This window comes from Tachysurus fulvidraco, chromosome 14 (assembly GCF_022655615.1).
Source record: "Tachysurus fulvidraco isolate hzauxx_2018 chromosome 14, HZAU_PFXX_2.0, whole genome shotgun sequence".
Taxonomy (NCBI): Eukaryota; Metazoa; Chordata; class Actinopteri; order Siluriformes; family Bagridae; genus Tachysurus; species Tachysurus fulvidraco.
Genome location: NC_062531.1, coordinates 7,640,476 through 7,668,468, shown reverse-complemented (window position 1 = coordinate 7,668,468; position 27,993 = coordinate 7,640,476). Strand labels below are relative to the sequence as shown.

General features: G+C 38.1%; 1 protein-coding gene across 1 annotated transcript; it reads left to right on the top strand.

The window, feature by feature from the left end:
* On the top strand, window positions 1-27,965 carry sema3h (sema domain, immunoglobulin domain (Ig), short basic domain, secreted, (semaphorin) 3H). The gene is made up of 17 exons (XM_027133998.2): window positions 1-762; window positions 8,336-8,490; window positions 9,449-9,511; window positions 9,597-9,716; window positions 10,373-10,466; window positions 10,567-10,686; window positions 11,467-11,612; window positions 11,941-12,055; window positions 18,562-18,631; window positions 21,517-21,661; window positions 22,229-22,448; window positions 22,703-22,791; window positions 22,871-22,912; window positions 23,399-23,553; window positions 23,651-23,712; window positions 25,454-25,596; window positions 26,409-27,965. The coding sequence occupies exons 1-17, from the start codon at window positions 663-665 to the stop codon at window positions 26,832-26,834; spliced, it is 2,265 nt and encodes a 754-aa protein (XP_026989799.1). The 5' UTR covers window positions 1-662; the 3' UTR covers window positions 26,835-27,965.
* Window positions 27,966-27,993: the final 28 nt, after the last annotated feature.

Sequence of the window (27,993 nt, the reverse complement as noted above, 5' to 3'; positions counted from 1 at the left end):
CGCTGGAAGTTTGTGTTCGTATCTGGGAGTGATTTTGTGTACACAGTGCTTATGAAATTTAGATAAGAATACAGGGGAAAATGAGCAAAGGGTTTGGAGACATAATCAGTTAGCGAGGAGTCAGAAGCTCAGACAGACCGAGAAATCGAGAGATGTGGAATGAGATGAAAGGCACACACCAACTGTCAGATCCCTCTTTTTTTAAGAACACATTGAGAAGGGAGAGAGGCGTGGAATTGTTCCCTCCTTCTTTATAGTGGAGCGTTTGGATGTAAGGAGAGAGGGAAGGCTAAAAGAGGAATGAGACACAGAGAGAGACATCAACTGCAAATAGGGGATTAAGCAACACCATAACATATTTTAAAAAACGAGATCAAGTGTGTGTGAGAGAGGGTACGAGAGAGAGAGAGGGAGAGAGGGAGAGAGAATAGACAGAGAGAGGAGCACTTATCCAAGGAAACGTTGGTACTGTTAGATGACAAACAAGAAGAAAAAAGCAGAGAGATATTAAACTGGGCTGGATTAGATTTCTCTGCACTGTGGAGAAACACAGAAACACACACACACAGAGGAGTGTGATGCTTCCTGCCTGAGCACTAGCTGTATGCCGTTTGTTTGTATTCAGGTTGTTTAGAGTGTAAAGTGCATAGTGTGTTTCAGCCATGAGGAGGATATTATCTTTTACCTTTGCATCACTGCTGGTGATTTCTTTGTCAGGAGCATGGAGACCATCTCAACCTAGACTGCAGTTCACACACTTGGGTAAGAACACACAGCTTTAAGTCAGTCTCTCTCTCTCTCTCTCTCTCTCTATCTCTCTCTCTCTCTCTCTCTCTCTCTCTCTCTCTCTCTCTCTCTCTCTCTCTCTCTCTCTCTCTCTCTCTCTGCACCACTGCTGATTGGAGCCTTTTTTTAACTCTTAGTGTATATAAGTGTGTGTTAATGTGAGTTAATCAGAGAGGGATATAATCAGTGTATTCTCCAACTTATGACTTTAAGAACTTAATTACTGTTAATTGTTCATTGTTGCATTGTGTGTGTGTGTGTGTGTGTGTGTGTGTGTGTGTGTGTGTGTGTGTGTGTGTGTGTGTGTGTGTGTGTGTGTGTGTGTGTGTGTGTGTGTGTGTGTGTGTGTGTGTGTGTGTGTGTGTGTGTGTGTGTGTGTGTGTGTGTGTGTGTGTGTGTGACTGAGTAAGTGAGTGAATGTGAGCTTGTCTGTGTGCACATGTGTATGTGGAGCTCTAGATTATTATCCAGGGTGTTTTGGCCTGATTTCCCAATTGAAAAATGACATCTGGTGGTTTGTGTGATACCATTAACACACACACACACACACACACACACACACACACACACACACACACACACACACACACACACACACACACACACACACACACACATACACACACACACACATGCTCTGATCACTCATTCATACTGACAGCATTAGGACGGATGGTTGTGTTATGACTAATCACACGGGAACTTGTGCCTGTTATTAGGGCTTTACATAATGCATGCAGTTGTTTCTGGCTCAGCAACAGGGATGAGCAGTACCTCTAAAATATATACTTGTAACACATGTTTAAAATCCAAACTACTATTTACCATTTTTTAATTTGATCCTTGCAAAATAGAACAGGGTGTAACTATTATCAACGGACATTGCGTAAGAGTGTGAAGTGAGTCTCATGTGATTCTGGTAGAGCAGATACTCACGCAAATCATCTGCAGCACCATCTTCTCAAAGGCACCTTGTGTTCATGAATAGCGCAGCTGGGCAAATGGAGACATAGCAACGTGTTAGTTTTATTCATTATGTAGGAAAAGACATGAGGAATAATATTTTCCAATGTGAGCATACTGGTTTATTTCTCCTATGGCACAACATTTAGCAACAGTTTCTATTATTATTAAAGAACGGCTTGTCATATGTTTTATCTGTTTATAGTTTGGTGTAATCTTGTGGAAGGTCCTCATGACAAGTTCTTGTTATCTCTTGACATTATAGCAACTGTAAACAGTTTTTTTCTCTAGCCTTTCTTTTCTCTCTTTGCCCATATTGTAAAAATGTATCTCTATAACTTTTCTCAGACAGTGACAAAACTTTGACACTGGAGACTCCTTCGAAAAATGCTGAATAAATCTTCTCACAAAAACCCCCCACTATATTAACAATATTCCCCATTTATAAAGTGGCTTGTATGCTGTGACAGCTTTACAAGTCCATGTGTGAATGCTATTACGTGTTAGAACAAGCACATCTGCAGCTGCTACTTTAGTCACATTATGTTGTTATGTTATGCTGTGAACCAACACCTTCTGACCAATCCATCCATATTCTGAACTGCTTATCAATCACAGGGTCATGGGGAGCCTTGAGTCTATCTCACAGGACTTATCCCCAGGGCACAAATTGGGGGTGTGCACATCACGTAACACTCACTTACTCACTTACTGACACACCTTGGACAATTTAGAGATGCCGGTCAGCCTGCGATACATGACTTCAGACTGGGTGAGGAAACTAAAGTATGCAGAGGAAAACCCTGAAGCACAGAGAGAACATTTAATCCCCCCCCCACACACACACACACACATACACACATAATTAACAGCACTATGGTATAGTGCATTTTTAATATAATTCACCTCATCACTAATCTCCTTTACTGTTTCTAGATGTAGAGGTCTACCTTATACAAATATAATAGCAGGCGAAGGTGCCAAGGCATTGTATGGTTTTGCTCTGTGATACCAAAAACTTAAAGTCAAATGACAGAGTAATTGATTGATTGTTCATTATTTAATGTGGCCTATCAGTGGTTCTGATGGATATTTACAATGTTAATGATAGTTCTCAAATACCACTGATTTATTTTTTGACTAATTTCGAAATTTATATGAAAAAGCATTTCTAGAAACGTTGCCCAGTCCTTATCTGTGCTATGAGTTGTTTTCCCAGGACAGGAACAGTGTAACCCTCTTTTCTGCTCATCCATGCAATTAGTGCTGATTATCCAACAAAAATCTGTCTTATTTGTAACTGGACATGATGTATTCCCATAATTAAATGCTCTTCTATACAGTGCAAAGTTTAAAAATGTTAAATTGATGTATTCTATTGCTTCAGAAGTCTGTTTATAACAGATTTGACGAGTCAGGTTGCTTTCATTAATGAACTGAATGATTAGTTTGTGTTTGATTTGCTGGACATTTACAAGCATTGTGTGCAGTGTCTGAGCCCACTCAGAGAACTGGTAAAGCTCAGTAACCCTGCAGATATAGTGACAAAGACATGGGGAAAGTGCCAGGCTTTCAGGGTTTATGGTCCAGCTAGCAAGAAGCTGAGTTCTGCTTTCCGAATGCTGGAGCTCAAAAGCAGCACTGAGAGAATGAAATAGAGTAATAGTGAATAGTGAAGTGAATAGTGAAGTGACATACGGTGACCCATACTCAGAATTCCTTCTCTGCATTTAACCCATCCAAAGTGCACACACACAGCAGTGAACACACACACACACCGTGAACACACACCCGGAGCAGTGGGCAGCCATTTATGCTGCGGCGCCCGGGGAGCAGTTGGGGGGGAGAGGGAGGGAAACAATAATGATATTAATAATAATAATGATGAATAATGATATTAATCTGTATACATACAGTATGTTGTGTTCACATCTTCACTTGTTTATGTGCCGTATTTTTTTTTATTATTTACTCTCTACATACATACATATTGATATATGAAATTATTTTAGATTATTATAATTAATGTTCTTTATATTAACCCTGTTATTTTGTGAATATATGAGTATAGCAGAATATTGAATTGTAGTATAGTAAGGATCTAATATTTATCATTATGTAAGTATGCTTTTATCAGTATACATAGTATGATAAAACAAACATTATTATTATTATTATTATTATTATTATTATTATTATTATTATTATTGCTGTTGTTGTTGTTAGCATTAGGATTTAGTATTATTTGTTCTAAATGTATTCTTAAAACATCTACAGTTTTAGAAGTAAATGCAGTACTTGGGTGTGAGAGGCACAGAGACTTCATTATGTTAGAAATAAATAAATAAATCAGGCATATATATATATGTGTGTGTGTGTGTGTGTGTGTGTGTGTGTGTGTGTGTGTGTGTGTGTGTGTGTGTGTGTGTGTGTGTGTGTGTGTGTGTGTTTGTGTGTGTGAGGCTGATAATTATGATGTATGCTCATATTTAAGAAAGGTTGTAGGTAATGTTGAAAAGGTGTTTGTGAGTGACAGTTGAGAAATCCCAGACATGAGCAGTGTGTGTTATGATGTTTGCATTTGTGTTTGCATATCAGGATGTGTCTGTGGCTTATGCATGGATGTGTTTGTGTAAGAGTGTGTGTCTGTGTGTGAATGTGTGCTTTTCTCAGCCCTGCTCTCCAGACCTCTTTTCTCTAATTAGGCCATAATTGTAGAAATGATAACCCCATTTCCACAGGAAGTGTGTCCCGTTTCCAGTGGTCCCCTACCGCGCAGGAGGGAAACTCTTCCCCAGGGAAACAGTGCCCCAGACAGAGCTATCCATTCATATCCTCTCTCTCTCTCTCTCTCTCTCTCTCTCTCTCTCTCTCTCTCTCTCTCTCTCTCTCTCTCTCTCTCTCTCTCTCTCTAACAAACACACACACACACACACACACACACACACACACACACACACACACACACACACACACACACACACAAACACACAAGTTTTATTATTGCACAAACACACCTACACACACTTAAACAGACACTCCATTCCATTTCCAGATAATGATATGCTACGTGCCACAAACTGACTTCTGCTTTTGTTTTTTTCATGCTACTCTGTCATTTTGACGCAGCAGATGTCATGGCTGCACAATAGCGGTTAAATTAACTCCCAGATGTATATCTGAGGAGTTCATTTGGTTAAATAGTGACAGTGTGGGGTTTTTTGTTGTTAGTTTTTGCATATTTTCCTCCTGAAAAAACTAGATAAATATACAAACATAGCATCTCATCATCAGGATTTATTTTTGATGTGCTTGTACATGCTACATTAGTTAAAGTGATTGTTGGTTCCAAGTTTTTTGAAGACATATAATTCTGGAGACAAGAACATGTGATATTATGAAGGCACTTCAGTCAAATAACAATGTGTGTGTGTGTGTGTGTGTGTGTGTGTGTGTGTGTGTGTGTGTGTGTGTGTGTGTGTGTGTGTGTGTGTGTGTGTGTGTGTGTGTGTGTGTGTGTGTGTGTTGATATTGGAATGTGTCTAGCAGTGTCACACACCGCACATTTGCAATAATCAAATATTCTAAAATGAGCATCTCCCATGACTAAGGTAATCTAACACACGCACACCCACAGAGAGAGAGAGAGAGAGAGAGAGAGAGAGAGAGAGAGAGAGAGAGAGAGAGAGAGAGAGAGAGAGAGAGAGAGAGAGAGCAAGGTTGTGTTTAAATACTGAAAACTGTATTCCTGCTGATGTTCACCCAGATTTGAATGTAATCCTTTAGATGGATAGATGGAACAATGAAAGGATGGTCAAGTGGTGTAGGCATGGATGGATGGATGGATGGATGGATGGATGAATGAATGGATCAGTGGATTGATGGAAGGCTGGCTGGCTGGCTGGCTGGCTGGCTGGCTGGCTGGCTGGTTGGCTGGCTGGATGGATGGATGGATGGATGGATGGATGGATGGATGGAGAGAGAGTTATTTTGTATGAAAAATGACTGATGAATGCAATGATGGATGAGTGGATGGACGAATGGACAGTCTGAGGGAAGAAAGGATAAATGTGTCTCCATTTTTCTGATTATATGAAAAAAAAAGGTCAATCATGTTCTTCGCTTTAGTAATTAGTCATTAGGAGGTCATATGAGACTGAGCCTAGAACCCAGGCCACACACACACACACACACACACACACACACACACACACACACACACACACACACACACACACACACACACACACACACACACACACTGAGAGACAGGTGGAATACCAATCGTAATCCTATGGAGGGGTATTTAGTTTACACACACCCCAGCAGGACCGAAATATTCATTGTTGCTATAGCAACTGCCCCCTAAGCAAGGGTGGGGTGGGCGCAGCTGGTGCTTCTCCGACTGAGTCGGAAATCTGTGTGTATGTGTGTGTAAAGAAAGCGGTTGTGAAGGCAATACAGTTCTGTGGGTACTCAAGAAAAGTCTGGGAATAATTACAATTAAGGAACTATGTTTGTCCAATTAAGAGGTGTGTGTGTGTGTGTGTGTGTGTGTGTGTGTGTGTGTGTGTGTGTGTGTGTGTGTGTGTGTGTGTGTGTGTGTGTGTGTGTGTGTGTGTGTGTGTGTGTGTGTGTGTGTCTGCAAAGGTCATATTCACCAGCTTAACACAAATCCAAGACAGCTCCAAACTGTGTGTGTGTTTTGCACGTGTGCATGCACACATGTAGGTTGTGTTACTGCTGTCATGTTTTTATCAATTGCTAAACACACCACAGGCCTTCTCTTGTGTGTGATATCTCAGTATTGCTTCATGTCTTTATCTTTTTCACTTTTTCACTGATTAGTTTATCATTCGGCCATCAGCAGTCAGAGTGAATGTGTAGATTATTGGGTTTTTGTAGATTAGCTGGTTTTTCTGGCCTGGCTGTCTGGCTTCTTGTCCTTAAACATCCTGCAATGTGTCTGTGATCTTTTATGTGTGTGTGTGTGTGTGTGTGTGTGTGTGTGTGTGTGTGTGTGTGTGTGTGTGTGTGTGTGTGTGTGTGTGTGTGTGTGTGTGTGTGTGTGTGTGTGTGTGTGTTGTTTTCCATTAAGCTCACAAATTTCTTTGATGCTATTGAGAGACACTGAAAGATGCGTATTTTGGATGTTTTCTCGGTTCTGCTCTGTATCAAAGACTAAACAAATCCAGATTCTTAGACTGCCCAGTTCTGATCTACTGTATATAATATCGATTCTAGACATAGGGTCTGTGTTATATAACCAGACTGTCTTTCTCTTCTGAGACAGTTTTCTGCTTTCAGTTTTGGACAGTTTTCTGCCTCTGCTTCAAATCTTTGTCATATTTCAGGAAAATATCCTTAGTACTATGTAATATTTGGCTGAATATATTAAACACATGCAAACTCTCACTCCATCTCCGTCTCCCTCTCGTTTTATGACGCATGCATCTGGAGTGTATGGGTAATAACCACAGATAGGAATTTTGACACATTTCCTTGTTTTTCAAAAAGCAGATGAAACCTGTTTAGAATGTGTGATGGTCAGTTGAATTCCTTTACTAAAGTAAAACATGTCTATAAAAACTGTTTCACTACAACAATAAATATATTACAACAAGTCTTACATGAGAAGTCCTAAACATTCTTATGTGTATATATTCAACTAGATTAACATGGTAAAAGGTCATTATCACTAACACACACGTTCCTGTAGGTTTTCTGGTATTTACACACATCATATCCTAATCTCGGGGAGGGGGGGTGGGGACACATTTCTACACATTTCCAATGTAAACCTTTTATATTTCTAACATACAGCTGTGATAATTCTCATAACTACATACATTCATAGAGATTTTGTAAATAGTGTGCTTTGTAAATCATAAACAGAGACTAATTTACAAATGACTTTAAATAAAGAAGATTTTCTTCACTTTTCAATTCATTTTCAAAATCCCTTTGAAATAGCTTCTTAGCTGAGGTTTGATCCCCTATGTCGATTTACGTCTGACCAGAAAACTTCTGTTGAATTGCTGAACTGAATCTTCAATTTAATCTTCAGTTCAAAAAACACATAAACTCTAACATATTTTTTTCTCAGCCATGGGATGATCGGAAAAAGCGAGAGAGTACGGGAGAGCGTACAGGAATACAGTATGTGACTCTAGAGAGCTTTAAACTGGATGATTTAAACTAAGATTTACATAAATCTGTATATTAAAATAAAATAAAAATTCCCAAAAGTGACAAACTATATTTCAGAATATAGTATTATATCTACGACCATAACACTACAGGACAGGAAGAAAAAGCTCGGGGACACAAAATTTAATTTCAGGAGCTTCATTAATGTCTTCCATTATACATGGATTTGGAATAAAGCTTTTACTCTTTTTTTCACTATAGGGAAATGGGTGGTTGAATTTCCTGTATATTGCTTATTACACTACAATAGGAGTAGATCAGACGATTCAGACTAAAAAACACTTCCTTAACACTGATTTGACAGAAAAGGTTTGGCTCCATATGTGTACCAATGTTAATGACTTAACATCTGTCCTTATCTGTCTGTGTCTCTCAGAGCTAGTCCATAGCGGCAGGCTGATGTCTCTGCCGCTTTCTGCCGGGTATCTGAACTCTCTGCTGCCTGATGAAGATGGCCGTCGTCTGTACATCAGCATGAAGGACTATTTACTGTCAGTCAGCCTGGATGATGTTACACAACCCACTCGCAAGGTGATAACAAGTTCTCACGTCCTTGTTTTCTCTCAGACACAGCTCTCAGCTATCAGTCATAACAGAAGGAGCAGGACTTCAGTTCTGCTGCATTGCCACTGTCGCATTACATCAGAGACACCACCTTGTGCTGTGTGTGGGCGAGTGTGTTTGTTTTTTGTCACCAGACGGTTGTGAGTTTAATGCTTGTCACGTGGTCTGAAGGGGCAAAAGTAGTTAGATGATGTATATCTGAAAGGTTAAGATGGAGGATTTTGAGTATTTTAAGTGAGATGACATATGAATAATGACCTGAACATCAGCTCATACTGTAGCATTTTTTGTAACACAGTCACACACACACACACACACACACACACACACACACACACACACACACACACACACACACACACACACACACACACACACACAAACAGATTCTATCAGACATCTATCGGCATTAGCAGTAAAATATGTGCAGGAATCCGGTAGCAGAAACTGCCTTATCTTATCAAAACTGTCATTTCAGACCAGCCCTTTCCATTTAACTGACTGACTAACTCTGTGTGTGTGTGTGTGTGTCTGTGTGTGTGTGTCTGTGTGTGTCTGTGTGTGTGTCCCTACCCTACATGACTAAGTGTACATTTATGCAGATTAAATCTTAAAGATACGGGAATATCTTTTCAATAAGGTCTCAGGAGTGAGAACTGTTCTTCATGAGTTCACTGACTCATCTGACCAACAGAAATTTAAACAGAAATCGACACCAAATAATAATAATAATAATAATAATAATAATAATAATGATAATAATAATAATGATAATAATTATTATTATTATCATTATTATTATTATTATCATTATTATTATTATTATTATTATTATTATTATTATTATTATTATTATTATTATTATTATTATTATTATTATTATAACAAACTGAATGTATGTGTTGCTTATGTGTTTGTGTTACAGATTTACTGGCCTGCGAACCCAGATCGAATCCAGGACTGTCTGATGGCTGGAAAAGACCCACAGGTAAAATACTCATTTGCTGTATTAATAAACATTCACATGCAATATATTCATATATTCATTTCCTGTTTTGTTGTGCCCGGTCTAGCTGGAGTGTGCCAATTTCCTGCGTGTATTGGAGACTTATAACCAAACCCACCTGTATGCCTGTGGAACGGGAGCCTTCAACCCTCGCTGTGCCTACATTCCCACCCGCCTCTTCCTCACGGTACTGAATGCTTTATACTATTAGACGAGGGATATATTAAAGGGATGTAAGGAATTACACACGTCATGATGTGATATTATAGATAGTATAGATATGATAGTAAAATCATATGAAGGGATGGTGTAATGTCTTGACATGTGTTGTGAAATGTTTTTTCTTCTTATAGCACAATAAATGTCCTCTCTCTCTCTCTCTCTCTCTCTCTCTCTCTCTCTCTCTCTCTCTCTCTCTCTCTCACACACACACACACACACACACACACACACACACACACACACACACACTCACAGTGTATAAGACAAAAATCATCTGCTGACATGAAAATTTTATTGTAAATACTAGTATTCCATAACTAGCCATAGTAACAGTTGTATAACTGATTGTAACTCCTATAGTAAGAGTGTTATAACAAGTTGTAATTGCCATAATGACCGTGTTATAACAAGAGGAACCTATCAGAGTTGCAGTGGTATAACCAGTAGCACAGTAACAGTGCTTGTGCACAGGATCCATGCTTGTGATCCATGGTCATAGATGTGATGAGATGAATGTAACATGTAATGTAATGTGTGTGTGTGTGTGTGTGTGTGTGTGTGTGTGTGTGTGTGTGTGTGTGTGTGTGTGTGTGTGTGTGTGTGTGTGTGTGTGTGATGCAGACTGAGGATCAGACGCTGCAGTATGAACAGACAGAGACTGGAAAAGGAAAATGTCCCTATGACCCCCACCAAAAGACTGCTACTGCTATGATTGGTACAGCTGTGTGTGTGTGTGAGAGAGTGTATATTTTTATCCTTCGTTTTCAAGTTTGATGTCCTTTAACCTTTGTTTGGGGTTGTGTGTGTTATTACAGATGGAGAGTTGTATGCTGGAATCACGTCCGACTTCATGAGTCGCGACTCTGCATTTTTTCGAAGTCTTGGAGAACGTCACGTGATCCGCACAGAGCAATATGAACCAACCTGGCTTCAGGGTACACACTCTTTTACACTTTTACATGTACATAAAAAAACATTAAATCAGTATAAACAAAATGTAAGTAAATTCTATTTACACTTTTTTTTTTGTTCGATATTGAGGATGACGTTTGCATTTTACACCAGAGCTACCAGGTTAAATTATGTCCAGTATTGCACAATATTAATCAGGTGACAAAGATTCCACTTTTTTGTTAGCTTCATAAGCCTTGCAACACTACTGAGTAAATAAATAAATAAAGACGCAGACATTTGTCTCTAGACATGTCTTGTTTGATCAGTTTAATTTATCTCAGCATGTAAAGTTGTAGAAAATGTATTATTAGTTGAACTATTAGTTTAATATACTTTAACATAGCAGTGTTAATTCTCAAATCTGAGTCTCTAGTATCATTAATTGTAACAGTAGAAAAACACTAGTCCTTTAGATTTTCTACCACAAGAGAAAGAGAGGAAATTATTGTTTATACCTGTTAAAGTGTGAACTTGTTTCGTGGACATGTCACAACATTAAAAGGAACATTAGAAGTAACGGTGCAAAGGAATAATATGTTCTTTAATGTATAAAAAAAATAAAATAATGCACTTTGTGGTGGTAACAGTAACTTTACTTCATCACAAAGAGACCTTCTTGTTGCTTAATCCAGACATAAACACTCCAACATACAAAGAAATGTTTATAACAAAAGTCTCATTTCTTCTAAATCAACCAAAATAAACCTTTTCACTTTCTTTCTTTTTTCCTCTTTTTTCTTCTGTTTCTTTGGCTGCCTCAGATGCTCAGTTTGTGCGTGTGGCCATGATGAAGGAGAGCGATAATGAGGAAGATGATAAGGTCTACCTGTTCTTCACTGAGCGTGCTCAGGAGGCTGAGGGGCCCGCCGGCAAAGTCCTGTACACACGAGTCGCCCGTGTCTGCAAGGTGTGTGTGTGTGTGTGTGTGTGTGTGTGTGTGTGTGTGTGTGTGTGTGTGTGTGTGTGTGTGTGTGTGTGTGTGTGTGTGTGTGTGTGTGTGCGCATACCTTCACATTCTGGACTGTGAGCTTGCATATCTACCTGCATGTGTGGAGGTGGACGTGCTCGTCTGCATTTCTGCCTGACCCAGATGTTTGAGCAGTACATCACTGTACTTTAATCAAAGAACCGAAAGCACAGATTATATAAAAATGTTGATTCTCATCATCTGATCATCTCATGTCTTATGGTACTTTTCATGACGTTTGTGTGTTTTTCTGTCTGTGTTTATGTAGAATGACATTGGTGGCCAGCGCAGTTTGGTGAATAAATGGAGCACGTATCAGAAAGCTCGAATGATCTGCTCTGTTCCTGGACCTGATGGCTTACAGACACACTTTGACCAACTGCGTAAGTTTATAATCATTCATAATTAACACCAAATAAAATTTATGTTGTAGTTAAAATGTAATTTCTGTCTGAAAAAATGCCAGTGATGGAGATAATACTTTAGAAAACATGCCAAGGTGTATCAGGGCTTTGTGATCAGTGTTTACACACACACTCACATACACACACACACACACACACACACACACACACACACACACACACACACACACACACACACACACACACACACACACACACACACACATTCACACAAAGTTTCTTATCACTCAGTCTGTGTAAAGCTGTTCATAGAATAAACAATTCTTTGGTGATTAGACTAAATGAACTATATCAAACATCAAACATGTACACATATACAATCTCTCTCTCTCTCTCTCTCCCTCTCTCTCTCTCTCTCTCTCTCTCCTCTGCCCCCCCCCACCTTACACTCCCACCTTAACACTTTATTACATTTTCATGAACAAATCCACCTGAATAAGGTGTTTTCACATCTCTTCTTCTACACAAACTCTCCCTCATTCTTTTTGACCTAAATGTTAAAGGATCATGTAGTTTGAGCAGAAGAATTGTGGTTAGTGGTTAACTTTAAAGTTAGCATTCAAGAAAAGCCTGTAACTACTTTCTAACGAATTCCATCTGATCAGCTCATGCGTCTTGTGGTATTCGCAATACTGGAGGTTTATTTGATCTGTTACGATGTTCACAATCTAGCACAACCCATGCAAGTTTAAGCTAATTGTAAATATGGTGTTATTATAGTCAAATCTTTCCTTAGTCATTTACCAACACATTTGAGGCAAATAATGATAGCAGCAATTATTTTGTCTTGTTAGCTCTGTGATTTTCATCAACCTTAGTATTGCTAGCTTATGTTTAGCTGCCATTTTTCCCAGCTGCTTAGCATTGTGCGTTCTAATAACCTTATATAAAAGTGAAGAGCCGTTTCAGCTTCCCATGTTGAACAAATAAATTCAATAGTTTTATTAAATGCCACAACTTCAAAATGATGTCGGGTTAAATTGTTAGAAATTTGAAGAAATCCGAAACACCAGCACATGAATCACTGGGACGAAATGTCAGTTTAAACACTTGGAAATGGCTATTAGCAGTACTGATGTGAATATCAGTGGTGCTTTATCTATGTTATAGCTATGTATTAGCTGTGTATTATCTCAGGCTTGGCTGGGTGTGTTGCTTAAGTAAAATGTTATGGATTAACATCCAATAATCAGCAAATTTTCCCCTTAAGTACAAAAGTACGAAAACAACAGTGCAAATTCATTTTAAACACTTTAGCCTCTTAAGTTTGACTCGTTTGGCAGTGTTACATTTGTGTGGATGTTATTTCCAACACACCTGCCTCTCTAGGTTGTTTGCATGATCTCAGTTTACTTTGAGCCTCTTCAGTGTTAAAGATCTCAGAGCAGGTTTGAGCTGTCTTGACATCCCCCTTTCTGACGATGATATAAAGACTAAATAACATCTCATACTCTTACCAAAGTTTCCATGACTGCATAGCCCAAAAACTAAAATCAACTCCCAGCTTCCAATCGCTCGATCTTACATAGCCATGACAACGTTAATTCAAGCAACTTGTGCTCTCGGCGCCATCAGCGAGTCTGTGAAAATTCCACCAGTGTTATATTTACACCACGCTCTGTTGCCTGGAACAACTACATCTCCACAGGGCCTTGTGACTCAGGGTCCCTCATGGTGTACAGCTTGTGGTGAACAGGTAGACCACACAGGGTGAAGTGGTAGCTCGTGGTTAAGGTGTTGGACTACTGATCAGAAGGTCATGAGTTTGAATCCCAGGGCCACCAAGCTGAAACTCCTGAGATAGGCCCTTAACCCTCAGCTGTATAAATGAGATAAATATAAGCAGCTCTAGATATGGGAGTCTGTCAAATGCCGTAAATGTACCGTGCTGTGCTCAGTGTGTGGACGATGCTACCATACAGGCTGCTAGAGTTTGTGTCTAGATGAAGAATCTTAATCTGGATTCATATAAAACAGGGTGCTGTGAGTTACAGAATTAATGTTAAAACATTCATTGTTGTACTACTATAACACATAATTAACAAATGTTTTAACTAACATCCACCTGCCAAATCATAAAACAAGCTTAATTTGTCAGTCTACTGCTGTATTACATTACAGTTTATATGCAGCACTTGCATCATATCCGTAAGCCTGATTTATTTGTTCAGGTTGACTATTCTAAAGTCAACGCTACAACAAAGTGTTCTAACAAAAAAAATTTATTTGGATCTTAAGGGCTCATCTTTTGTTTTTTCATTAATGTAGCACACTTGTAATTATTTCACAAACAATATAGCATTATTAAAATTCATACACATTCATACCTACATGTAAACACATGCAAATCCTGCTAGCATTTTTTAATCAGTATGTTTAAAATAAATGATTAAATAATTAATATATTTTCTCATTTTCATTTTGAAAAATTGAAAGAAATATCTTTAATAATTTCCACATTTTTAAACATAATGTCACTTACCACAGAAAATAATTTTAATGTTTCTTTCCTTCAATGAGAAAAAAAACTATTTGTTGGATTAAAAAAATATTTGTTGGAGAAGTTATAGTCTGCATTAAAATATCAGAGATTAAATGTTGAATAAAATAGGAATAAAAAAGCAGGTCAGACACCAGTTTCCTCAGTACAAGGAAGGAGATGAAATAATGTTGTAGCTCAGTGGTTAAGGTGTTGAACTATTGATCTGTAGGTCATGAGTTGGCCCCTGAGCAAGGCCCTTAACCCTCAATTGCTCAGTTGTATAAATAAAATAAATTGAACGTCACTCTGTATAAAGGTGTCTGCTAAATGCCAGAAATGTAAATGTAAATAAACTACAGACTAAATACATGATAGAAACCGGACACAGAAATCAGGATCAAAGAATTGTTTAAACTAAGTATAGTTATGTTTGGGGTTGTGATGTTTTGTCTAGTAACAACAGAATTTATAAATCAAGCAGCCAAAATTGGCATGTGAGCTCCAAATAATTACCATTTAAATCCTAGCTTGCTATAAAACCAGCTTTTTACTATAAATCTTACCAAAAAAGAGCTCCCACGGTTTTTCCTTCAGTAACTTTATAAATAGTATTTTGAAGTAAATTTGAACGTTTGAAAGGATGTTTTGGTCGGAATGGGATCAAACATGGTTAGTGGAAACCTCACTAAAAGCAAACCTGGTCTGACTGTGAAGTGGTTTCTCTCATAATGACTTTTCCACTGCAGCGGATTGCACACTCTTTATTTAGTTACACAGATTCATTATTCCTCACTCGCATTTTCAATTATGTGGTGATTGATTGGTCTCATTTCTGCTCCAGTTTGAATAGCCATCTGCCTGTTGATACTATTAAAAGTAGAAGCACAGTTTAGTGTGTGAGCTTTAGTTTTATAGCACAGTGCTGCTGAATGCTCCAGTCTGATTGGTCAGAAGAGGTTGATTGGTTTTCTATAACATCTTCAACAACTGTAATAAACAAATCTAATCAATTTGTGATTCGAAAAAATCAATTCACTTCAATTCTATTCTTTTCTATTTGTATAGCGCTTTTAACAATGGACATTGTCTCAAAGCAGATTTACAGAACATAAGAAATATAGTACAAAAAGTTTAATATCATACAAAGATTAATATAATACAAAAGTTCAAGATTAATACTAGATATAATTGAACGTGTTTATATTTATCCCTAATAAACAAGCCTGAGGTGACAGGGGTGACTTAGGCAAGGAAAAACTCCCTTAGATGGAAGAGGAAGAAACCTTGTGAGGAACCAGACTCAAAGTCAACCTCATCCTCATTTGGGTGATACTGGAGGCTGTGATTATAAATATACAGTCTGACAATTGTGTATTAATTGGGAGGTTGTTGTTCTCAAAGACCACATGTAGTTGGCATCTACTCAAGGTTTCGGAAATGGGAGAGGATTTAGGATAACGGTGCAGGTAAAGAACGACTGCTTAGAGCAGAATTAATAACAGATAGTTTCTGTTCAGAAACTAACATTTTTTATATGTTCTACAGTACAATTGATTTCTTTTATTTGTCTTTCTAGAATTTGTTTTTTGTTTCACTTTTTCAAGTTTTAGATATAGATTATCTAACATCTGTGAAATGTGCAAAACATGCTTAAGGTATCATTATTATTATTATGGGCAAGTCGTGGCCTAATGGTTAGAGAGTCTGACTCGTAATCCTAAGGTTGTGGGTTTGAGTCTCGGGCCGGCCACGACTGAGGTGCCCTTGAGCAAGGCACCGAACCCCCAACTGCTCCCCGGGCACCGCAGCATAAATGGCTGCGCACCTCCAGGTGTGTGTTCATGGTGTGTGTGTATTCACTGCTGTGTGTGTGCACTTTGGATGGGTTAAATGCAGAGAACGAATTCTGAGTATGGGTCACCATACTTAGCCGTATGTCACGTCACTTATTAGCCTAAAAGTATATACTTTCTCTGGCTGGCAATGTGATGGATTTTTGTTTGTTATACGAGTCGATAATATAAGTGAATATATCAAGGACGTTAGCATTAACATAAAAAAATCAAATCTGAATAGTGTGAATCACAATGTGTTAAGATTATAAACAAAGCATATGTTCAGCATTTTTTCTTCGAAATATTACCATAGCATAAAAGCTCACACATACCAGCTGTTCTTAAATTAGTGTCTTAAAACTAATGAATGAATTTGCATAATTTAATGTCAGCTCATTACATTGTGATTTCTCTGTTTTCTTTTTAGCTTACGTTCATTTTAAGTATATTTGTTTCTCATTTTCGAAAATGTTTATTTGAAGGTTTAAGGTTTGTTGTGTGTGCATTTATGTCGGTGTTGGTGTGTATGACGCAAGAAAATTTGCTATTGTCCAAGTTCACAGAGTTTACACTGTCTGTGTGTCTATTTGAATAAGTGTGGCTTGTGGTTTGGAAGTGGTGAGATTTTTAGTTGTTTGTCTAAAACATGTCTGGGATTATTGTATTGTCAAGTGTTTGTGTGTGTGTGTGTGAATGTGAAGGTTTTGCTACTTTTTTTGTGCCTGTGTGTGTGTGTGTGTGTGTGTGTGTGTGTGTGTGTGTGTGTGTGTGTGTGTGTGTGTGTGTGTGTGTGTGTGTGTGTGCGCGTGTGTGTCACCCTCATCCTGTCTCCAGTTTGCCTGGGAGGGAAGGAGGGATGACAGGGGGTTGTTTACAAGGATGGTATGGAATAGGGGCTAGATGGAGGGGTGAATGAATGCGGGTCAGACAAAACTATCTCACTTTCAGGAAGAACCGGGCTTTTTGTTTAGAGAATCTGCCACAACTACGGTTTCCCAATGAACTGAGGGACAAGAGAGGGGCAAAAGTGGGGAAGGAGAGAAAGAGAGAAAAGCAAAAAAAAAAAAAACATTTAGATTTGATTAATTTACATTCAAAGCATATACTGTAGCAGATGACTTGTCGTGTTTGCCAGAGTCTTGGGATCTGAATCACAAGCTCTTACCTCAAACTCAAACTGTCAATTAAGTCACCACTGTTTTGATAAAAGAAAGGAATAAAAAGTGAGAAATAATCGAAGAATGATGAAGAATGTGTAAAAATGAGGATGGGAAGAAGAAAAGTAAGAAAGTAGGATCGCATTTTTTTTTATTCATTCTTGACAGTAATTTATTTAGTTAATGTAATTTATAAATTAAAACATCGTTTTGTCTTTTGCTAATGTTAATTATTTTAATTAATATCTATATACTATGTTCATAAAATATTATAATAATAATTATTATTATTATTTTGAATACGGAACATTGTGAGTCAACTTTCTTCTACAGGTTATTCTGTGTTTCTTCTACAGTTCATTCAGATTGTGTGTGTACAGTATGTGTGTGTATGCATGAGAGAGAGAGAGAGAGAGAGAGAGAGAGAGAGAGAGAGAGAGAGAGAGAGAGAGAGAGAGAGAGAGAGAGAGAGAGAGAGAGAGAGAGAGAGAGAGAGAAGGTCTGATTATATCTGAAATGTTAGGACCCTGGGAATGCGGTATGGATATGTACCAACGTGCCTACTGATCATATGCTTGTGTGTGTGTGTGGTGTGTGTGTATGAGGGGAATGAGAGTGTACACATGAAACCACAAGTATGTCAGATTGTGCAAGTTTATTTGCAAAGAAAGAGAGTGTGACAGAGGTGAGACTGCTTTGTTTTCCTTTTGCATGTATATGCAGGAGACATTTTTAAATGTCCCCTATTGTCTTGTTCTCACTGGTGCACTCCATCACACCTTCTCACACTTCATCTCCACACTCCAAACCTGCAATAAAGATAGGATATCACTTTTTCAATCATGGATATATATTATGGATAAACATTAAAAAATATAATACCACTGTTACTAATCTACAGTATTGTCAAACAAATACATTTGTACAAGAAATCTACAATCTACATTTTAAGGAATAAATCAAAAAATCTGCAATGCTTTCTCTCTACAGAGGACATCTTCATTCATCATGGCAAAGACGAGAAGAACCCGCTGATATACGGCCTCTTTACTACCACCAGGTAAATTCACATACTCGCTCAAAACAAGCAGTAACAATGTGGACTTGCACAAGTAGTAACAATGTGGATGGATTTAATTCGATTCATTATAAATGGCATAGAAAGCTGTGAATGCTAACCCTGCTCTTAACACTAACAATAAATTGTCATGCAAATTGAGTTTGAAATTCTCACAAATCTGTAAGCATGAGCCCATGTTTGCATTTTCTTTTCTTGGCACGATTGCAAATCCCTTAATTCTGAGAAGCAGGTGGCAGTGTTTTTGTGGCCCACATACAAAAACAGAAGACTCTGACTCACCCCTTATTTACACCATAAGAGAAGCCTGAGAAGCCTTTTTCACTTCAGTCAGTCAGACGTTTACTGCAAGGGTGTAACACATTATTTGTAAATGTATCTGTTTACAACTTCAAATATCTTCATATGTATTTCAGATTTCAACCTGAACTAGGTGTGGCTGATATTAGGTTTTTATGTTGACATGAAGCCTAAGACTAAACAACAGAGAATAATGGAAAACACTGGAATAATGCCAACGCTGTCAGCATGGTCTGTGATTTCTGGCTGTGGCAGTTTTTTTCAGTCTCAGCTGCATCACTCAAGTCACTCTAGTTGGTTTCTTTTACAAAGTTGGTTCTTTGTCCCAAACAATAAATAACCTAGTATACTTATACAAAACTACCGGTTTGAAACGTGACCAGGCAGCTACTAAGGATGCTGTAAATGCATCACACAGCAGCGCATGTTCACAAGCAAGGTGACCACTTGCTCAAGTGTACATGAGAATAAATACTGTTCCTTAGTTACACAAATCTGGTCTTAACACACCTCTGGTCTTAACCTCTGGTCTTAAGATGCCATCTAAACAAAAAAAAACCTAACAAAGTTATTTGTGTCCATATTTATATCTGTTTAGAACATAAATAATGTATTCATATGCAGTTACATCACTATTACAGTTACTGTGGCTTGTGTGTTGTCTATGCGACAGACAGCGTTCTACACCATGGAAATTGTAAGTGCATGTGTGTAGCAAAGCTCTTCATATTTTCCAATCAATCTTTAAAACTTTTGGAAATATTTTTCCAATAAATATAACACGACACACCCTGTGGGCATCACAGTGGGCAAACAAACCTGAGTATAGGTGTGGCAACATGCTGTACTTTGATGTGTTTGTGTATGCGTGTGCGTGTTTGTGTATGCGTGTGTGTGTTTGTGTATGTGTGTGTGTGTTTGTGTATGCGTGTGTGTATGCGTGTGTGTTTGCAGATGTGAGTCTGACCACATCTGTTTGAATTTGTTTTATTAGTGTGTGTGTGTGTGTGTGTGTGTGTGTGTGTGTGTGTGTGTGTGTGTGTGTGTGTGTGTGTGTGTGTGTGTGTGTGTGTGTGTGTGTGTGTGTGTGTGTGTGTGTGTGCGTGCGTGTGTGTGTGTGTGTCTTTTGGTTTGGTCTGGAACAACCAAATCAGCCAACGGAATCAAGCAGCAGGGTGGAGTAATGTTCTAAAATACAGCTTCAGACTTTCAGGCAAATGGAAACAGTGAGTGTAGTAGCCAGACTGATGGCAAAAACTGAAGTCTTTACACATCTCACACATTAAAACACACCGGGCTCATGTAGCTGATGAAAGATCTTACTACAGTTGCAAAAAGTGAACGAATAAAAAAAAAGTGTTGATTCGTTTTCTTTAATAGTGGCAACGACATGAATAATCATAGGTTTTTGCTAATAGGTTTGTTCTAATACATTATTGTTTCAATAGTAACAGTAGACTTGTAAGGCAGGCGCTCCATAATTTAATCTAAGGCTAATAATAAACATGCAAATGTGTTGTTATCTAACAAAACAAAACAGAATCATTAATGAGGTGCAGCTGTCTATATAAACTTCAGTCTTCAGTGCTTGCTTTGTTAACAAGTCAGTAAGACTTGAGACAGTCAAGACAGGAGATTTTGAATGTTCCAGTTTTGGGGTTGCATTTTGAACATATTTACATTAATGGCATTTGGCAGACACTCTTATCCATGGTGACATTCATTTCATCTCATATTATAGAACTGATCATTTGAGGGTTAAAGGCCTTGCTCCATGGCTCAGCTGTGGCAGCTTGGTGGACCTGGGATTCAAATTTACATTATTCTGATCTGTAGGCCAACACCATAACCAGTGAGCCAGAATCTCTTGGCTATGTATACTGAAGCTCCTTCTTGTGTTGATGTTGCTACCAGAGGCAAATTAGGTGCTCTGTTGTGTTTTATACAACAGATGATAGGCTTCAGTACTCAGCAGCCTCGCTCTGTGACTTTGCATGGTCTACCGTGTCATGGTTGAGCTGTTGTTGCTCTTAGACACTTGCATTTTACAATAATAGCACTTGTAGTTGACTGGGCAGATTTAGAAGGGCAGAAAAGATGGAATCCTAAGACAATGCCATGTTTAAAGTAACTTAGCTCTAACCTTCGACCTATTCTACTGCCAAAGTTTGTCTATGGAGATTACATGGCTATGTGTTTGATTTCGTGCAGCTGTTAGCTATGGGCAAAGCTAAACTCCTGAATTCAATAGTAAGGATGTGTACTACTTCCCATTTAGATGCATTAAAAGACCTACCATTTATTCCTAGATTTGTTTTTATAAAATCCTTACTGCATATTAAATGTAAGTTATTTACATATCACTTATATTAACCCTCAAAAATTCAATAGAATTATTCAGTTATTCATCTTAAAGCATATAATTGTAGTAAATACTGTGAGCTACTGTATACAGAAACTACTCTGAAACTAATAACCTGCAGTTAGACAACTGTCGTCTTAGTGTAAATGTTAACTGTCAGTAAGGAAACATCTGTTAAAGCATATGTTCTCTATCTCACACACAGTGATGTGCTAAATGGATCAGCGGTGTGTGTCTACCGCATGCAAGACATCGTCCGTGCCTTCAAAGGAAACTTCTACCACAGAGAAGGGCCACAGTATAAGTGGGCAGAGTTTACAGGCAGAGTGCCCTATCCCAGACCTGGAACAGTGAGTTCTCTTTCTTTCTTTGAAGATCAGAATAGTAAGAGGTATATGACCATGCTGTGCCCTTATTGGCTTTGAGGTTTACTCTTGATTTGTCATATGTGGCATGTGATTGCAGCTCATTAACAGAGACTCAGAGTACTGATACTTTTCTAAATGCTCGCCATTCGTCAGTCTGAGAAACTGTAAATGGTTTCATAAATTTCACAACCCAAATTTAAGGTGGAATTTTAGCTTCATTGTTTTGTTTTATAGTTACTAGATAAGTCACAGGGAGTGTAGATGTAAGATTGTTGATTTTAGGTTATTTTAGGTGACATTAAATTATAATGCTTTTAAACATGATCTGTTATAGATCCTGTTTAAACATTTATTCTCAATGACAGTGTTATGAAGGTGTATGATTTTTACTAAATTTTGCATGGCTAAGTTCTTTTTAATCAGAGTTGCTACTTCATGCTCTGTAGAACTAATATTTTCATCACTGCTACTGTTGGGCCCTAAACCCTATCTGCTTCAGGGGTACTGTATAATAGCTAACCATAGCATGTTCTTTATATCGCCAACTAGTGTCCAAGCAGCACTTACGGAAGTTTCCGGTCCACTCGGGAGTATCCTGATGATGTCATCTTCTTTAGCCGCACCCATCCACTCCTGCAGGAAGTGGTGCGTCCTGTGGATAACCAACCTTTGTTAATTAGAGTCGGTGTTGACTACAAGTTGACCCGCATTGTTGTGGACAGAGTGGAGGCTGTGGATGGACAATATGATGTTCTCTTCATTGGGACAGGTGTGTATGTGTGTGTGTGTGTGTGTGTGTGTGTGTGTGTGTGTGTGTGTGTGTGTGTGTGTGTGTGTGTGTGTGTGTGTGTGTGTGTGTGTGCGTGTGTGTGTGTGTGTGTGTGTGTGTGTGTGTATGTGTGTGTGTGTGTGTGTGTGTGTGTGTGTGTGTGTGTGTGTGTGTGTGTGTAAATGTGAAAGCTCCATATATAATGAAATAAACTATAAAAAATTTATTGTGTGTGTGTGTCTTATGTATTATAGATTCTGGGCTGGTGCTAAAGTCCATTCACCTCCCCCAAGAGCAAGGACAAAGTCAAGAGGTCACCCTGGAACAGCTGCAGGTCTTCAAGGTACGGTGTGTCTTTGCATTCCTAATGTAACCTCAGTAACTTAAGACTATTGACCTTTGATCTGTCTCTGTCCATACAGCACAAGTCACCAGTCACCGCCTTGACACTGTCCAAGAAGAAGGTATGGTTACTGTGGACTGTGTACAAACACACAGACATAAGCAAAATCGATACCCCATTCCCACTATCTTTTATACAGTGTTTCTATGGCAACTTGAGACTAGGCAGATGAGAGTCAATTCCAGAAGTGTGAGTTTTCACACATTTAAGTAAGGAAACACACAGGCGAATGCACTTGAGACAACACAAAGCAACAGTGCATTTTTTCTGGTTAAACTAAGCATGGTGTGAATGCCTATGTTTGTGTGTCCTAGATATTCTTCCTATAGTTCCCAGTCTTATATTATCTGAAATGTTTCTCTAAGATTGTGCACTGCAAAGCTTGGGATTGTAAGATTTGGCAGAAATAATAGCAAAGTGGTGTGTGTGTGTGCAGTTGCATGGTAACATTTGAGCAGCTTGAGAGTATATATGTGCAGAGTATTTGCAGATGTGCATATTATGTCAATTTATGTGCATATTTTCTTGTGTGTGTTCTCTTGAGCAGTGGCTGTTTGTGGGATCTGCAGAAGGTGTGTCTCAGTTGGCTCTGTATCAGTGTGACCTATACGGTCAGGTATGTGCAGAGTGCTGTCTGGCCAGAGACCCATACTGCAACTGGGATGGCCATGCATGCAGCCCTTATATGCCAGTTGCACGCAGGTGAGCACCAGAAAACGTACATATACACGTTCAAACATTGTGGTTTTCTTATTATAATCTACACCTCCTGTTTACATATCTTTCTTTCTATCTTTAGGAGAAGCACTCGTCACGTAGGTGATTATGGGAATCCTTTAACCGAGTGTGTCCGACAAGGAGGTAAGAGATAGAAATGAGTCAACTGAGTTGTTTTATTTTACGTTCAGTTCAAATCACAGTTGGCAAGTTGCCTGTACATTTGTTAACCCTAACCACGGACAAACTGTATGTTCCAAAATAGCATGTGACTGCAGTGTATGATGTAACTCAGGCAATTGTTAGTGTTAGAAAGCTTTGCAATGAAATAAAACCTTTAAAGCTTTTAACATATGCTGTATGGCCAAAAAAAAAGTATGTGCCACCTGAGTATCATACAAATATGTTGAACATCCTATTCCAGGGCGGGTCTCACCTTTTGCTGCTATAACAGTCTCGGGTCTTCTAATAGTTCACTTTGGTCATATAGTGTAGCATGATAATTAAAATTAAATGTACTGGCATTTTTGTCTCCTATGGATGTTGTTATTGGCCAGTAGTCATGAACTGCCAGACCATGATCCTGCAAAATATTTAAGCAGATCACACCAAGTACCCTTAACCCAAAAACATGACACTGCTCACATCTCTGACTGCAAGTGTGGCTTCTGTAGAAGATCATCTGTTCCAGCTCATTCAATCACATGCAAGCCAGCTCATCATACTAGCTAGACTAGCTACAGGGCTATGGGCATTCTAAAAGAGAGATTCTTCACAGATTTTTCATTTTATTTTTTCTATTACCTGATGACCGGCAAATTTGAAAAAAAAAAAAAAAAATCAACAATCGAAAAAGATGATTGGACAGAGATGAATGTGTTCCTTCTCACCACATGAACTACTAAAAACATATGTCACATCTATTGAGTTCAATGTGCTAATCAAAAGTGATAGCATGAAACAAAACAGAACATCTTTGAATTGTCATATTTATAAACACAAAATAATGATTAATGCCTAAGTATAAAAAGCTTTGGTAGTTGTTTACACATTTATAAGAGATGGATTTTATTTAGCTGGACTATTACAAATTGTAGATATTGCAGAAAACAAACTACCAGCTAACATCAATTATGTGATAAAATACAGATTGTACATCCAAGCAGAAAGGAATGAATCGTGCAAGCAACCGAAGAAACCATATCCATCTCAGAATGTAGCATTTATTAGATTGTCAACAGCTCTCAAGATCATGTTGAGTGCTATGAACAATAAAACATGTGGAAGAAGCTTTCCCAGACAAAGTCAGGTTGTTGGTGCATTATGATGATGTAAATAAGAATTTGGTATGAGATAAATACTTTCATGGAGCCATCCTGTTTTTTAAACAGTCCAGAATAGTGGTCTGGTAAATATTTTCCAGACACACACTAGGGTGCTGTTTATACAGTGCAAGCTATCAGAACATTATTATCATGCATATTAGCTATCAGAACATTGTTAGCATCCTTGTTAGCTAGCAGAACATTGTTAGCATGCATGTTAGCTTGAAGAAAGCATGCATGTTAGCATGCATATAGCAATCATATACACATGTTTTAATATTCCTGAACAATCATCCATTATTATGGAGAATCCATGCCCAGGTCCCATAGCCATGCTGTTCTGAAAGCCAAAGCAAGCAAAGTCATTTTTTAATAAACATACATCTAGATGATCAATAAGAAAATAATAAAAGCTCTACAACCTATAAATGATGTTATAAAACAAGATTATGACTTTGATATTATTTTAGTATTGTTCTATTACTTGTATATTGATATAATGGTTTGTATGATTCAGTACAACATCTTTCATTCATTTTTGTTTATGTCTGTTTGCATAGCTGGCCTAGAGGTGCAGTCTGAGGAGAAGGAAATAGTGGTGGCTGTTGGGAACAGTACCTATCTGGAATGTCTGCCTAATTCACAGCATGCCACAGTTACCTGGTTTAAACAGACCGGAGAGAACAGTCTGGAACAACATGAGGTACAAACATCACCTTATATGTGATCCATACTGTTAGGTGGAAATATTTGCATACAAGGCAATAGACATTCAAACACCAATATTTTCATCCATACATTTCATTTTATACATTTACAGTGTTTAAGTCAAATAGGTTATCTCCATTACAGGTCATTTCAAAATAATAGCTAACATATTTGTTTTAGTTAAAATTTACTATATATATATATACAGTGATTAAAATGATTTCATACACATTTTTTTAGGTCAGTCTACAAATTCTATGGGTTAAGTAAGTAAGTCCAGGGCTTTGTAATAGCAACTCTAACACTTTCACTTTAAACCGTTTTAACACTGCTGCCTTTAAACCGTTTTTTACAATTTTAGCTGAATGCGTAGGCTTAGACCAAAGTTTTTAATTTCTTACTTTAATATTACTATAACATTCCTCCTTCTACATGATGTTATCTATTTATTTTCATTTAATTACCAATCCACCACACACACACACACACACACACACACATATATATATATGATTTTCTGGAACCTTTGAACCTTGAACCTTTCAGACCTGTTCAACTGTTTGTACAGATGCTCATGGTTCTTTCAGTGAATTAAAGCCGAACTAATTGAATGTCTTAAATTGAATGTTTAATTGACTTGCCAAATAAAATGTTGGAAATGTTTAGAGTTTAAATAAAGTGGAAATAAATGGAGTAATAAAAAGTTACATCTGAAAAGGAATATCTTTAGGTGCATGTATGCTCTTGGCCTCAAGTTTATAGACATAATGCACACGCATTAATATACAAACTCCATCTCCTATTCAGGTGACCTCAAGGGATCAGCTGGTAGTGATTGACAGGGGCATCCTGATCCCAAGGGCACAGCTTAACCACGGTGGGATTTATCACTGTCAGCTAGAGGAGCATGGTTTCCGTTGGACGGCTGTCACAGTTCGATTGAGCGTGTGGAGTCCCAGTCAGCGTGCCATGGCAGACTCCACCCAGCCTTGGAAACAGGATGTGATGGCTCTGAATCGCCACAGTGACTTGGAGCACTACTGCAAGGAACTGGGCAAACAGCGTCATGATCACAAAAAATCCAGGGAAAAGGAGCAGGCACAGGAGAGAAAGAAAGGGGAAAGACAAAATCATGGAGGAGAACGAGGAGAGAAAGAGAGGGAGCGAGGAAAAGGCAGGAAGAACAGAAGCAAAATGGGCAGCTCTGCTTTAAGGTCACCAAGAAGCACTTAGAGACGTTTCAAATTTGCACAAAAGGCAATCTACCATCAATACAATACATACATTACAAAGAAACTGAATAGCAAATACCTTCACAAATTTAAATATGAACTCACATATATATGAACATGCACAGAATAGTGACAGTATTGTTTTTCTTGAAGCTAAATGAGAGGACGGTTGCTAAGCAGCGACGTATGAATGACAGGGGGTGTGGCTTTTATGTGGCATGATCTTGAAGCCAATGGACATATGGATTTATGGTATATAGTGACTGAGCCCTGCAGAGCTGAAACTCCTTACAAACATACAAAATCATCTCAGACATTTTTGTAGTTTGTGGAAATAACAAAAAAGAAAAGCCTCCAGGATTTTTGGAGCACCTTTAACAGCTCATTATTTTAAAAAGACTGCTCGCTGTGAAGCACACATTTTACAGTTATTGCATATTAGCTGCATCTAAATGTATTGTTTTGAAAATGTTTTCTCTTTTTTCTTATTTATCTTTGTATTTATTTTCACTTTCCTTGAGAGAAAAGTTGTATATTTGTAGTGATCTTTTTCTTCAGTCATTAAGAATGGACAAAAAAAAATTCCTACGATGACCTTTTGGTGGTTAAATACTTAGTTAAATCATTGCTGTTGAAGGAATATCCTTTAGATATTAAGAGATTTGCAAAATACATGTGATAGATGAAAACCTTGCTTGATGTTTAGCTTGAAGTTTCCTGGCATTGAGATAGCTTTAAAATGGACTTGACTATACAAAGAGGGAAAAATCAAGTCAAATCTTTGGTTTTCTAATAACCAAACATGATCTGATTGGTTTAGGAGCACTTCATGCAAAATAAAATATACTTGACTGCAGCCACGCACGACGAACATGATAACATCTAACTTCATGACGAGAGCAGGGTCATCAACCGAACGATTTACCTAACAGAGTTTAAACAAGTTCACCTCACCCAGGTGCAGGCTGTTTTTATGGATCTTAATAGAAGCCTGTGTTTAAAACTATGCAGTTAACTGTTGCACTGCACAACTACAGTATCGGTGGAAAGTGTTTAATAACCACCTGATAAGGAGGCTTAACATCTTTATATTCACACAATAAAATGACAGTGAGGATCTTAAAAAAACTAATTATAAGGAGTCATGATTGTTCAGCTTT